The sequence below is a fragment of the Ursus arctos genome, unplaced genomic scaffold (genome assembly GCF_023065955.2).
Source record: "Ursus arctos isolate Adak ecotype North America unplaced genomic scaffold, UrsArc2.0 scaffold_4, whole genome shotgun sequence".
Taxonomy (NCBI): Eukaryota; Metazoa; Chordata; class Mammalia; order Carnivora; family Ursidae; genus Ursus; species Ursus arctos.
Genome location: NW_026623056.1, coordinates 26,471,052 through 26,486,648, shown reverse-complemented (window position 1 = coordinate 26,486,648; position 15,597 = coordinate 26,471,052). Strand labels below are relative to the sequence as shown.

The 15,597-nt window shown below is 35.1% G+C and overlaps 1 protein-coding gene across 12 annotated transcripts in view; it reads right to left on the bottom strand.

The window, feature by feature from the left end:
• DLG1 (discs large MAGUK scaffold protein 1) overlaps positions 1-15,597 on the bottom strand; it is a 257,844-nt gene that overhangs the window by 81,787 nt on the left and 160,460 nt on the right. For all 12 annotated transcript variants that reach the window (XM_026496015.4, XM_057306847.1, XM_048214738.2 and 9 more), the window contains 2 exons: positions 14,125-14,261; positions 9,559-9,703 (listed from right to left, as the gene is read on the bottom strand). In XM_026496015.4, coding sequence (XP_026351800.2) covers positions 9,559-9,703; positions 14,125-14,261 — 282 coding nt within the window. The remainder of the gene's footprint in view (positions 1-9,558; positions 9,704-14,124; positions 14,262-15,597) is intronic.

The following is a 15,597-nucleotide window of genomic DNA, read 5'->3' as shown; positions in this document are numbered from 1 at the left end:
GGATAAGACTTACATCTTACTTCTCCTCAGAAACTAATAGTAGCAACAGTGTATTCAACTATATTTGCTTATGTATACATATGTGTATATGCATAAGTGAAATGAATGTCAGCAATGGCACAAGGGATGGGAGAGAGGAATTAGGATTATTTTAAGGTACTTACGCTACCTGTGAAATTGTATAGTGTTAGTGGACTTGAATTAGTTGATACATATATTACAAACTCTAGGGCAAACACTGAAAAAAAGTAAAATGAGATTATAACTGTTAAGGAAAGAGAGAAAATGGAATAAAATGTTTGACTAAAACTGTAAAAGACAGAAAAAGAGTGGATGACAAATACCGAAACAAGAGCAACAAATAGAAAACAGTAACAAATGTAAAAGATATTAATCCAACTACATCAATTATAACTATGAACATCGATGGTCTAAATGTACCACTTAGAAGACTGAGATTATCAGAGTGAATCAAAAACAAGACCCAATTATATACTGTCTATAAGAAAGTCACTTTATAAAGGCACATACAGATGAAAAGTAAAGGGATGGAGAGAAAGATATTACAATTCCAACATTAATTAAAAGGAAGTGGGAGTAATTACATTAACTCCAGACAGAGAAGACTCAAAATAATTTATGAGTGATAAAGAAAGGCATTACATAATGACAAAAGGGTCAATTCTCCAAGAGGACATAATAATCCTTAACATGCACGCATCTCACAATAGTGTCAAGCTATGTGAGGCCAATGAGAAACAGATGGATCCACACTCTTTTATTATAAATGGACAGATACAGGAGGCAGAAAATCAATAAGGACATAGTTGAACTCAACAATATCATTAATCAACAGGATATAATGTATACCTACAGACTACTCCATCCAACAACAGAATATACATTCTTCTTAAGCTCACATGGAACATTCACCAAGACAGACCACATCCTGGGCCATAAAATACATCTTAACAAATTAAAAAAAATAAATGATACAATGTCTGCTCTCAGATCACAATGGAATAAAAAGAAATCAGTAACAAAATGATAGCCGAAGAATCTCAAAATATGTAGGGATTAAATAATATATGGATCAAAAAAATTCCAGAGAAATCAAAAAATATTTTGAAGTAAGTGAAAATGAAAACACGATGTACCAAAGTTGTGGGATACAGTGAAAGCAGTGCTAAGAGGGAAATTTATAGTGAATGCATTCAATACTATAAATCTAAAATGAATCATCTTAGCTTCTACCTTATGAAACTAAAAAAGAAGAGCAAATTAAAATAAGAAGAAAACAGAGCAGAAATCAATGAAATTAAAAAACAGGAAATCAACAGAGAAAATCAGTAAGACCAAAAGCTGCTTCTTTGAAAAGATCAATGAAATTGGTAAGCCTCTAGCCAAGCTAACTAAGAAAAAAAAGAGAAGACAAATTATTAATATCAGAAATGAAAGAGGGGCCATCATGACAGAGCCCATGGACATTAAAAGGATAATAAAGAAATACTAGTAACAGCTCTATGCCTACAAATTTGATAACCTAGATGAAATGGACCAATTCCTTGAAAGACACAATCTCCCAAAACCCAAACACACAAAATAGACAATCGAAACAGCCTATATATATTAAAGAAACTGAATCAATAATTGATAGCCTTCCAAAACAGAATCCACCAGGCCCAGCTAGGTTCACTGATGAGTTCTACCAAACAAATATTTAAGGAAGAAATTATACCAAGTCCCTATAATCTTTTCCAGCAGACAGAAGCCAAGGAAATGCTTCCTAACTCATTCTATGAAGTCAGCATTACCCCAAACAGAACCAAAGAAATAACAAGAAAAAAAACCTATAGAACAATATCTTTCATGAACATAGATGGGAAAATCAACAGACTATTAGCAAATCAAATCTAGCAATGTATAAAAAGGACTGTAAACCACAAGCATATGGGATTTATCCCAGGTACGCAAAGCTGGTTCAACATTTGAAAATCAATTAATATGATCTATCACATCAACAGGCTAAAGAAGAAAGGTCGCATGATCATATCAATGGATGCAGAAAAAGCACTTGATAAAACCCAGTATCAATTTATGATATAAACTCTCAGTAAACTAGGAACAGAAGGGAGTATCATCAACTTGTTAAAGAGTATCTACAAACTTAATAGAAACTTGAAGCTTTACCACTAAGAACAGGAACAAGTGAAGAATGTCCTGGCTAATGTGGTAAGACAAGAAAAGGAAATAAAGGTATATACATTGAGAAAGAAATAATAGAACTCTTTGAAGATGTTATGATCATTTATGTAGAAAATCTGAAAGAACGGACAAAAAAAACCTCCTGGAATTAATTAGCATTCATAGCAAGTTTGCAGGATACACGGTTAATATATAAAAGTCAATTGCCAAAAAGAGTCTACTGCTTTCCCATATAACAGCAATGAACAAGTGGAATTTGAAATTAAAAAGACAATACCATTTATATCAGCACCCCCGAAAATTATATACTTAAGTATAAACTTAATAAAATGTATAGAAGATCTATGTGAAAAAAACAACAGAATTCTGATGAAAGATATCAAAGAAGAGCTAAATAAATAAATAGATATTCCATGTTCATGGTAGGAAGACTCAATATTATCAAGATAATTAGTTCTTTTCAACTTGATCTACAGATTCAATACAATCCCAACCAAAATACCAATAAGTTATTTTGTAGATATTGTCTAAGTAATCCTAAAGTTTATACGGAGAGGCAAAAGACCCACAAAAGACAGCACAATATTGAAGAATAAAGTTAGAGACTGAGACTCCCTGAGTTCATGATTTCCTATAAAGCTAGAGTAATCAAGACAGTGTGGTATTGGAAAAAGAACAGAAAAATAGATAAAAGGAACAGAATAGAGAGTCCAGAAGCATACCTATATAAATATAGTCAACTGATTTTTGACAGAGGAACAAAGACAATATAATGGAGCAAAGACAGTCTTTTCAACAAATGGTGTTGAAACAACTGGACATCCACATGCAAAAGAAAAAAAAATGAATCTAGACATAAACCTTACAAAATTAACTCAAAATGGATCACAGACCTGGATGTGAAACACAAAACTATAAGACTCATAGAAGATAATATAGGAGAAAATCTAGATAACTCTGGATGTGGCAATGACCTCTTAGATACAACACCAAAGGCAGAATCCATGAAAAAAAGAATTTTAAAAAGCTAGATTTCATTAAAATGTTTCTGCTCTGAAAAAGACACTGTCTAAAAAATTAAAAGACCAGTCACAGACTGGGAGAAAAATATTTGCAAAAGACATACCTGATAAATGACTGTTGGCCAAAGTATACAAAGAACTCTTAAACTCAACAGTAAGAAAACAAACAACTCGATTTCAATGTGTGCCAAAGACCCTTAACAGACACCTCACAAAAGACCAGAGATGGTGAATGAGTATATGAAAAGGCACTCCGCACCATATGTCAATAGGAAAATGCTAATTAATTTATTTATTTATTAGAATGGCCAAGATACCAAACAATGATAACATCAAATGCTGGTGAGACTGTGAAACAACAGGAACTCTCATACTATATGGCTGGAGTACAGTCAATTTGGAAGACAGCTGGGCCGCTTCTTATAAAACTAAACATATTCTTACCATATGATCCAGCCATCATGTTCCTTGGTATTCACTAAAAGGAGATGAAAACTTACGTCCACATATAAACCTGCTCACAGATATTTAAAGCAGCTGTATTCATAATTTCCAAAATTTCTAAGAAACCAAGATGTTCTTCCTTTGGTGAATGGTTAAATAAACTGTGGTACACCCAAAGAGTTATGCAGCACTAAAACGAAAGGAGCTACCAAGCCATGAAAAGATACGGGAAACCTTAGATGCATATCACTATGTGAAAGAAGCCAACCTCAAAAGGCTACATATTGTATGATACAAGCTATATAACATTCTGGAAAAGGCCAAACTATGGTAATAGTAAAAAGATCAGTGGTTGCTACAGGTTACAGGAGAGAAAAGAACAGGCAGAACACAGGATTTTTAAGTAAGTGAAACTACTATGTATGATTCTGTGATGGTAGATACAGATCATTATGTATTTGTCCAAATCCATAGAATGTATAATTAAAAGTGAAACCTAAGGTAAACTGTGAGCTTTGGGTAAGATGTGGCAATGTAGGTTCATCAGTTGTAACAAATGTATCACTCTGGTGGGGGATGTTGATAATAGAGGAGGCTATGCATGGATGGGGTCAGGTAGTATGAGAAATTTCTGTACTTTCTGCTTAATTCTGCTGATAATCTGAAATTGCTCTAAAATATAAAATCTATTAAGAAAAACCTCTATGCCCTGACACCAGCTCAGATCTGTCAACCCAATTTATAATTACGCTTTTTTAAAACAAGAGTTATTTATTTTAAAGAGAGAGAGAGTATAGGCATGTACATGAGCGGGGGTGAGGCAGAAGGAAAGGAAGAGAACTGCAAGCTGACTCCTCAATAGGCACAGAGCCCAATGTGGGGCTCGATCCCACGACCTGAGATCATGACCTGAGTTGAAATCAAGAGTTGAGGGGCGCCTGGGTGGCTCAGTCATTAATCATCTGCCTTCAGCTCAGGGCGTGATTCCAGCGTTCTGGGATCGAGTCCCGCATCAGGCTCCTCCGCTGGGAGCCTGCTTCTTCCTCTCCCACTCCCCCTGCTTGTGTTCCTCTCTCGCTGGCTGTCTCTCTGTCAAATAAATAAATAAATAAAATCTTAAAAAAAAAAAAAAAAAAGAAATCAAGAGTTGGACACTTAACCAACTGAGCCACCCAGGAACCCCTATAATTGTTTTTTTTTTAAATGTACCCATGAAAGAATGGAAACCTGGTAAAAAGGAAAAATAAAAAATAAGCAAAAACTATCTCTTGGTTCCTTTTAATAGTAAATGTCATAGACAGATTGTAATTCTAGTGAGAGCCAAGAACAGAAAATTATAGGGGTGCCTGAGTGGCTCAGTAGGTTAAGTGCCTGATTCTTGAATTGGCTCAGGTCATGATCTCAGGGTCATGAGATCAAGCCCTATGTCAGGCTCCATGCTAAACATGGTGTCTGCTTAAGAGTCTCTCTCTCCCTCTGCCCCTCACCTATTTGCACTTGTGTGCTCTCTCTCTCTCTTAAAAAAAAAAAAAAAAAAAGGAGAGAAAATTATAAAGCTATTCCTTACTCAGGTAAGCAACATATTTCAGTTGTAGCTTTTAAAAACACAACACATCTGAACTATTTGCATCATTATCAAAACACACTGAATGTAATATTGAACTTCCTGAGGCTTTATGATAAAGTTACAAAGCATTTCAAAATTTAGCTGTAATATGTATAACTTAACCATCAGTCTCTTTCACTATAAACGGTCTTCTATGCACAAAGCATTATAACACACATTAGGAGTACAAAAATGCAAGGATCATTAGTTCAAATTATTATAGTAGCTTGAGAGGCAAAAGGAGTGAAGTGACCTCTGTAAAAGACAGCTGCTAATAAATGAAATCACGGCGTACTGGAAAAAATGTATGCTCTATCAGCATGTGTACATCTCTCTCTCTTTAATCATACAAAAAGGAAAAGGTTACAATGTCTATTGATAGTATAGGGCTTGAAAGTTTAGTGTAGCTTTCATTTTATAGGTTTGCAGTGTCCAACAGTAACTGTTTTCCGTCTAGTTCATATATAAGATGCTCTTCTGCATTCCAGTCAAGGTGCTTTCTACCATGGCTCCTGACTTTCAAAGTCCAAAGTGTTTCCTGGGTGATAAGCAAGAACATCTGTGATTTTTAAGGGAACTGGCATGTTGCTCCAAAGCAACAGATACTTACGCGAACCTCTGTAAATCACCGGCCTTTTAAAGTCTAGCGTTTACTTATTTTTGACTCAAATTTCTTTGCCACATTAACTTTGGTTGGAACAATGACAACAAAATACAACTGGACAAGAAATTCAGTCAACTGCCCAAACCAGAAAAGGTACTTTTCCCCCTGCTATAGCCAGACTGTGTCTTTATTCAATGGATCTTTTCTGGAAGAGTCATTCTTACCTGTAAGGCACAGTATCTCAACACAACAGGAACTAAAAATTAATGTTCTTATCAAAGGAATGACAGCCCCAAAGAAGGATCAGATAAAACAATGTTATTTCCTATACCCCAAATCCTAAGTGAAAAGATTCCCCAGAGAACTATAAAGGAAGGGAGCCTAATTTTTTAATCCTTAGGTATTAAGGTTAATGATCCAAGCCCTCCAAGGTTTGGAAGAGAAGCAAGTTAGAAATACTTGAAGAGAAAGTGGAAAGAGATCAGTGACCAAGTCAGAAGTTCAATGAGGCCTTCCAGCTGAAAAGAATATAAATTAAAAGTGAGAAGACACACAATGCACCAGAATGAGCATTCTAATGTCAGCAGAGAAACTATGTTCTCTGTTAGATCTAATGGACTTTTTTTTCCTTTCAATAAGAAACTTACTTTTATTCCTGGGTACCCTATTTTGGTTACCATCTATATTTTGGTTACAACCACAAGAGTATGACCCCATCTGAAATTTATGGTCATAATTTAAACTAGTTTTGTACTTCTCTCCAGTCATGTTCTGCTTTTTAGGGAGCAGGAATGAAGGAAGACAGCAGGTTGAACCTTGGCTGGAATTCTGTCAAGGGAGGGGGAGAAGTAGCAGTGGGGGCAAGGGAATAGAAGATATGTGCAAGGAAGAGAGTATCATGACAAATCACGGAAGTTAAGCTAAAAAACTTAGACAAATGGAGACACAAGAGGGCAATCAAGTTGTAGTGTCAAAGGATGGAAGGTCAAAATGAGGATGAATTGTCAGAATAAGGATAAATGAACTGAGGTATCCAGTCAAAGAATTGAGGTGGTGAAGATACTGATAATGAAAAGATCTAAAGATTTATTATTAGAGACAGAGAGAGAGAAAGAGAGAGGGAGAGAGAAGAGAGTACATGGGCCTGGGGAGGGGCAGAGGTAGAGGGAGAGAGAGAATCTCAAGTCGACTTCCCACTGAGCATAGAATCTCAAGTCGACTTCCCACTGAGCATAGAGCCTGACTTAGGGCTTGATCCTACAACCCTGAGAACATGACCTGAGTCAAAATCAAGAGTTCTACGCTTAACCAACTGAGCCACCCAGGTGCCCTAATGATGATAAGATCTAAATTATTATATGGAAGCATGTATTTGAGGTGGAGTGAGGGTAGGATAGTTAGGAAGAAAGAGATCAAGAAACAAAGAGGCCAAGACTGTTGAATAAATCATCAGTGTGAATTTTGGCTGGACATCACTAAGAATAACAACATGAATAGTAGTAGCAAGGACAATGGGCTTGACACTAAAATCTTCAGCGATTAAAGCCAGACTGATGAGGAGGACACTAAATGACAACATAAGGGATAGGTAGTAAGCTGGAGAGTCTGATGGCAAGGGCTTCAGAAAAGGTGATAGGTAAAAATAATTTCTGTAAAACGTTTTTAATTATTTTTATTTCTTTATTATTTTAAAGATTTTATTTACTTGACAGAGAGAGATCACAAGTAGACATAGCAGCAGGCAGAGGGAGAGGGAGAAGCAGGCTCCCCGCTGAGCAGAGAGCTGAATGCTGGGCTGGATCCCAGGACCCTGGGATCATGACCTGAGCAGAAGACAGACGCTTAACTGACTGAGCCACCCAGGCACTCCTGTAAAAAGTTTTTAATTACAAATCCCTGTTTGAAAGAAAGATTTTATTTATTTATTTATTTATATTAGAGAGAGAGAGAGAGAGAAAGCGTGTGCGTGTGGGGGAGGGGAGAGGATCTCAAGCAGATTCTGCCCTGAGCGTTGAGTCTGATGCAGGGCTGGATTTCAAGACCCTGAGATCATGACCTGAGCATCCAAGATTGGATGTTTAATCAACTGAGCCACCTAGGTGGCCTGAATCACAAACGCTTTTTTAAAAAACATACAGATAAATGACATATGAACAGCCTATGTTGTATGAACGTGGGCTGACGTATATAACAAAATTTGTAATTGTAGTCGCCTAAGAAAAGAGGGGAATGGAAATAGAACCTTATGAAAGAGCTGAACTAGCAAGGGACAACTTTTTCACAGTGTTCTATTAGTTCAACAGATGAAAAAAAGGAAGATTATATCTATGCCTATAAGGAAAACAATAAATCATTATTTAATTATTACTCTTTAGGACTAGCTCTTCCATTTTTCATATGTCATATTAGTATGTATAAAAGGGATAATTCAATTAAAAAATGACAACTTTTTTTTCAGTTCAACATATAAGAAGCACCCTGGCTGTTTGTATATTTGGTCATAATCAGGACATCAATTCTCAGTTCATGGAACAACTGTTACAAACATGCATCGTTGTCTCGAACAGATAAAGCAGCATAATAAATAAATAAGACTGGTATTTACACTGGTGCATAAAATAGCTTATTAGTGAATTTGCATGTCTAATCACAAATAAAAATACATAAAACCCTTATAGAAAGTTCATGTGTAAGACCAACTGTATGTGAGAATTTTAAACAAGTAGCAAAGTTCTGTTCTGACACAAATGAAGTATTAAAAAAAAAAAGACATCATCCCTCTCCATTAAAGAGACTGAATGCTATTTTAAAAATTTCGGTTATACTTGAGTAATTAATAAAGCAATGGGCAGATAATGAAGATTTATCACTGGACAATAGTATATTCATTTCAAAATATAATTTATATTTAACTTATAATGATTAATGACAGTAATGAACTCTGAAGTTTTAAAACTGGAACCTTGCCATTTATAAAACCACAAATATCTCTAAAACTCTACAATTTAAATGAGGAAGACCTGGAAAAGCAGACTACAGAGAGTACATATAAGATCTTTGGTATGCACAGGTGCTTCTAATATCAACTCAGTGCACCAAAGAAATAAAACTTCAATTTGTCAACAAACACAAACACATTATTTAAATCTTATCCCAGCTTGTACATTAAAAAAGAAACTGAAAATCCAACAGGAAACTTAAAATTACATTAGTACTTTTTGTAACAGTTAATTTCTAGGCAACACAATCGTACTGTATACAAATACAGTTAGGTAATACACTAGGAGCTTGTACAAAAATAATATCTGTGCTCACATAACAGAGCATAGAAAAGCCCAAATTTTAGAAATATTTAATATTAGTATTTCTTAAAGTGTAGTCCATGAACTAGCAGCATCAGAAACCTCAAGATTACCATGGTTTTAAAGAACTGCTTGTTAAAGTAAATTTCGTGCTACATCCCAAAACTATTAGAACAAAACAAGAATGTGCATTACTTGCAAATACCTTTGGTGACTGTTATCTATGTAAAACTTTGAAAAAGGACACATCACTTCTTACTATCAAGATTCTGATTTAAATTTGGTTTTTAAAAACTATTAGGTTAAAATGCTTAATCTAGTTTTTAAAATATTTAAAAATAGGGAAATAAGATAGATTTAAGCAAACAGACTTACAGTTGGTGATATCAGGTGGTACATAGCCATCATTCATATACATACTTGTGGGTTTTGCCACTTTCAAATAAACAAAATCAGACGTGTTCTTTAAGGCAGTTACTGCTTCTTCATGAGTAACTTCTTCCAAACACACACTATTGACCTAAAAGAAAATCCCAAAAGACATTTAGGACATTTTCATTACCTTTCTGCTTTTTTGGTTATAAACAATTATACCAAAACACAGGGAAAAAGCAGAAGTGATTTAAGGAATATAAAGGTATATGAAAAGAAAACCCCAATTTTACTGTCTGTCACATCAGGAAGCTGTTTATGTGTGTTAATGGAATAGCCAATCTTAATTCCAGTGCCTATTCCTCCCAATCCCCAAGCCTAGTCCTTCTACTCTTAGGTATTTATGAATATATGTAAGTATATTTTAGATTTTTTTAAAGAAAATGAGACTATTTTAAGTTTTTATTCTGCAATTGGATTTTTAATATAAGGTATCTAAGAGATCTTTCCATGTTGGGACACATAGAATTAAAAAACTGTTGCACAGTACACCATTGTGTGGTTATATCATAATTTATTAAGCCATTTCAATATTAACAGATATTTAAACTGTTCTAAATAAATGACTTCAGTAAACTTATACTCACTACCATAGAATATGAGTGTTTCATCCCATCTACTCAGGCCTTTTCCAACATGGAACAGTATCAATTTATAAAAAAGCATGTTTCAATTTATACATTACTATTTAAGTTTTTACTTTCACTATTTAATAGTCAAGACTTTTTTCAGTTATTTATTAGCCGTTCATCTATCTCCTGTTATAGAAACAGAATTGATTTTTAGGTAGTGATATATATCCTATGACATTGCTAAACTTACTAGTTCCATCAGTAAGTTCCTTAGGATTTTCTTTATACAAGTAAAACTGTATTTGTAGATGTAATCTACCAATTTTTACTTTTTCCTTCCCAATCTGAATGTCTTTTTAGTTTCCTGGCTACACTCTTCAGTACAGTCTGAATAAAAGTGGTAGTGGTGGCTTTCCAGACATTTGTTCATTTCATCTAAATTATCTAATATGTTGGCATATAACTGTTCATAAATAAAAGTATTTCCTTATGTCCCCTCTTTAATTCCTACTTTTAAAAATTTGAGTCTTCTTTGTTTCTTGATCAGTCTAGCTAAGGTTTGTCAATTTTGTCCACCTTTCCAAAGTACCAAGTATTGGTTTATCTTCTCTCTGGTTTTCCTATTACCTATTTCATTAACTTCTGCTCTAATCTTAATTATTTGCTTCCTTCTGCTAGCTTTAGGTTAACTTTGCTCTTCTTTTTGGTAATTTTTTTTTTTTTTGCAAAGACATAAAACACCAAAAATGTTCCTAATGTTTTAAAATTACAATGTACTAAACAAATACTCATTTTAGTATATTTTTCATTTCCCTAATTTGTACCTGTATAATTGACAGAGAGTTTTTCATGTTCTGACAGAAATTTTTAAAGGTCACAAACAATCATTAACTTGCACCACCAATTATTAATACTGCTTTGCAGGGTTTCAGCCACATGGTCATTTTTATGGTCCCACACTACGAGGTACAGTGAAGGACTGCCTGCATTTTGAAGTACACAGCTGTGGTATACTGTTCCTTTGGTGGCCTGCAGTGAGCCGTGCATCTTGGTATTCACACCCCTGTAAAAATCCCTTCCTACAGTGAACCTTGCTTGGCTACGTAACTTGCTTTAGTCAATGATGCATTAATAATTATGATGCAAAGAGAGGACTGATAAATGCCACACAGTGGAGCCTGTGTTTCTGGCATGTCCCTCTTGTAACCTGGTCACCATCCTGTGAGAAGCCTAACATAGTCATGTGGGGAGACAACTGGCTTACAGCTCCAGCTGAGCTCTCACTTGACAGCCAACCCAACTTGTGTGCAAAGTTATGAGTGAACTTGGAAGTCGATTCCTGGCTCTAGCTCAGCTACCAGGTGACATTATGCAGAACAGACAGACTGTCCTGGCTAAATCCTACCCAAATTACAGAAGTGTAAATAAATATTGTTGTTGTTTTAGCCACTAATTCTTGTGTTTTCTTAAGCAGCATTAGTAACAGATAAAAGAGCTGACAAGATTTGCTAAGGGATTCAATAAGGAGTATGAAGGAGAATGATCCTGAAGTTTTAGACCTGGGCAAATAGAAGGATGAAGTTCTCATTTCATGAGATGTGAAGACTGTGCAAGGAATAGGATTTGAGGGTGGTGGGTGGGGCGTAGGATGAAACTCAGAAGTTCATTTTTAGATATATTAAATTTGACATGACTCTTGAGGCATATGAAAGGAGACTAGATGAAATCTCCTAGGGCTTTTCAACTGTTTTACCAAGAACCACTCTGAAAAATTTTTATATTTCAGCCAAGCACAAAATATATGTGTATGTGTGTAAAAGTAAAACTGAAGTCAGAAAACAATACTTATGCCTATCATGTGCAATGAGACAGTACATTATTTGACCACCTATCAAAAAGAAGAAAAAATGTACAAGGACCAAGTCCTGTCTCACCTCAATGTTTAGAGATTAGGGAGAAGATGCACCAAAAGGGAGAATGAGAAGGAAAGACTAGTGAGATACGAGGAATACCAAGAAAGAGGGTAACTATTAAGTAAATTGGAAAAAGCGTCTGAAGGAGGAAACGGTGTTGAATGCCTGATAAGTCAATTAAAATGAGAACTAAAAATTCGATAATTTCAGTGGAATTATGGCAACCAAAGCCTTACTAAATGGTCAATCAGCAGACATTGCTGGCTTCACAACCACTAAAACTGATTCTGGAAAAACCATAAAAGAAAACACAGTATCTAAGAAATTAAAAAGTACAAATGAGAAACTCAGTGGAGAAAGAAGGCAGTTTTCAACCAGTGTGTGTGTGCAGAAAAGCATTCCAAGTCAGCTCTTTCCTCTTCCCCATTATTAACTCGAAAACAGTCTATCTCCTTGCTGCAGCAATAAGCAGTACTGGCCAGCATGTACAACAAAGAAATCATTTATATATTGCTGATAGAAGTGTACATTTTTATAACTGGTTTAGAAAACAATATGTTTTTGCTATAATGTTACTAAGAGGATATTCCATGACCACTGCTTAGGATAAATACTTAAATGAAACGCTTGTATGTACATGTTCACCAGAATACGCAGCAGCTCTCTCTGGCAGAGTTATTCATACTACTGAAAAAAAAAAAAAAAAAAAAAAAAGGAAATAACCCAACACCCCACTATATCAGACCTAGTTTACGTGCCTTTTCAGATTTGCTGGAGCCTACCTGTCTACTAGGCTTTGGCTGTGTGCTTACTGGAGAGTCCTGGCTACTGCTTCTCTCACCCTGTCTCCAGCCGTTATCAGCTCTTTCAATCTCTTCTAGGGTAAGGGCTGTGCTCGGGCATGGCTGATGTGTTACTCCATAGAGTGAGAGCTGTAACATGTCAAAAGCCTGTGTCTGATCTGTGTAGATCACTGAGGCTCTGGTTCTTTCTACCACTTCTGAGTTCAGAGGAAGTGCTACGCCAAGGAGTATGGGAGCTGGCTTCCCTAGCATTTGCCCAGAGGAGCTGAGTAACAGTCCAGAAATTTGGAACAGTTAGCTCCATGGGGTAGACTCTACCAAAGAGACAGTGAGATAAATCCTTTCTTTTCCTTGGATGGTTGGATCTAAAGTTTAATAATGTCACATCACTTGCCTGGAAGACTATCCTATATGACAGGAAATTAGCGGTATTTTCTTATGAAATTATAGCCAGCTCAGAAACATAATAGCTTGTGTTTACTTTCCCTTATTCTCTGCCTCACTTTTCATTTTCACTCACTCTAAGCTTCTGATATTACACCTCCCAATAAAACCTTAGCACAGTAGCTTTTCTTCAGGTATTTTTTCCAGGGAACATAGACTAGGACAGTTATTGATGAAGACTGGACAAATAAACTGCAGTATAGTACAGAACAGCATATTACGTAGAGGTGAAATGAATATATTTTAGCTCTAGGCAACAATATGGATGAATAAAAAGAAAGTATTAAAAGACTACATTCAGCACAACAGCCTTTAAAAATTTTCAGGACAAATTAATATTAAAATATTTAGGCATATGTACATGATTACACAATTTTTAAAAAGCAAACGAATAAAAAACACAAATTGTTGATATTCTAGTTTTGGGTTGGGTAATGACGTTAACAGTTTTCATTATACTATAATTAACTTAAAAAATAAAGGGAAAAGAAAGTCAAAGCTGATACTGTTTAAACATTTCTGTGTATCCAACTCTCCCTAACCCTTCAACAAAAAAGAAAAGGAGAAAAAAAGAAAAAGAGAGGGAAGCTAGTAGAGGGGGAAAAAAAGGGCTAATAAGATAATACCAAGAATCATTTTTCAGGTTTTGATTAAAGCAAGATTAGTATTCACTCATTTAAATATTGTTTAAACATTTTTGGGAAGTAGAAATTTGCTTTAAAAAAAAGGGAGAAGACATCAAAATGATTTTTAAAAGAACAGATTTCTTATACTCACTGCTAAAAGTTTATCTCCAATCTGAAGTTTACCGTCTTTATGTGCTGCACCTCCTTCAATTATTTTGGTTACATAGATGCTATTATCCCCAGGAATATGTTGATTTCCAACACCTCCAGCAATGCTGAACCCAAGACCTGTTTGGAAAACACTAGTTTTGAAATTTCATCATTTAACGTAAATTTAAGTCCAAAGAAATGGTTGAAAACTAGAAGGTAATTGTCTCATCACATTCATGTCTTTTTTAAAACACAAAAGAACCTACTTGCCTTTTTTTTTTTTTTTTTTAATATAAGGGGGCTCAAACTCACAACCCTGAGATCAAGATCTGATCTGAGATCAAGAGTTGGATGCTCAAGTGACCGAGCCACCCAGGTGTCTCTATTTGCCTACTTTTTAAGTCTTACGTATTTGCCTTCTAGCTGGTAGACAATTATATATATAGGTGTTCCTATAGTTACAAATAAGCTCCTTCCCCGCCCCCAGGTTACTTCTTAAAGTCTTTTTGTAAACCCATTTGTTTGTTTCAAAGAGGCATTACAAAATTATGTTTCACTTTTGTTGCCATCATGATTGCGCTTCTAACACTTCTAATACCTTCACAAGATTAAAACAATTGAGAAAAATAATAAAATTTTGGTAGTGGGCAGAACTAATAGGCTTCAGAAATGTGGATAATTTTGTTCTTTTCCCAATGTTCTATGAATTACTTTTATTTTTTTTAAAGATTTATTTATTTTAGACAGAGAAAGCTCGATTGTAGGAGGACGGGGAGGTAGAGGTGGAGAGGGGCAGAGGGAGAGTGAGAGAGAGTTTTAAGTAGACTCTGCCCTGAGCCCAGAGCCCAGCATGGGCAGGATATCTCACAATCCTGAGATCAGGACCTGAGCTGAAACCAAGAGCTGGATGCTTAACTGACTGTACCACCCACACGCCCTTCTATGAATTTTTTAAATAAAGAATTTCTGTAATTCATAAATCCCATAGTTTCAAAACTAGACAAATTTGTAGCTCTCTACTCCTTTTTTCATTTGTTGGACTACTACTTCTTCCATGAAGCTACAAATTAGAATCAATATTTCCATTTATCCTCAATCCCATCAATGTTTTCAAAATTCAGAAATCAAATATTAACTGTCCTCATTGCAGATGTAACTACTAATGACACACTCATAAATATTTTCCTTTTTTAACTTAGCCTGTGTATCTGCATTTAAATGTACTTTGTAGATCGATGATTACAAGTTAATAGCAACACTAGACATGACTTAGAAGTGCTTAAGCAGAAACTACTTACAAAAATCAGCAGAAATTATAATAGAGAAATTCTAAAAATTCACACACGTTCTGTAGGTTACCAGTACGGTTAATCTTAGAATGTGTGTAATAAACAAGTTGATAGCTACATTTATCTCAGTAATTTCTTACTTAATAATTTGTCTTAGTTTGATTATTTCATATCTTTAGGACCTT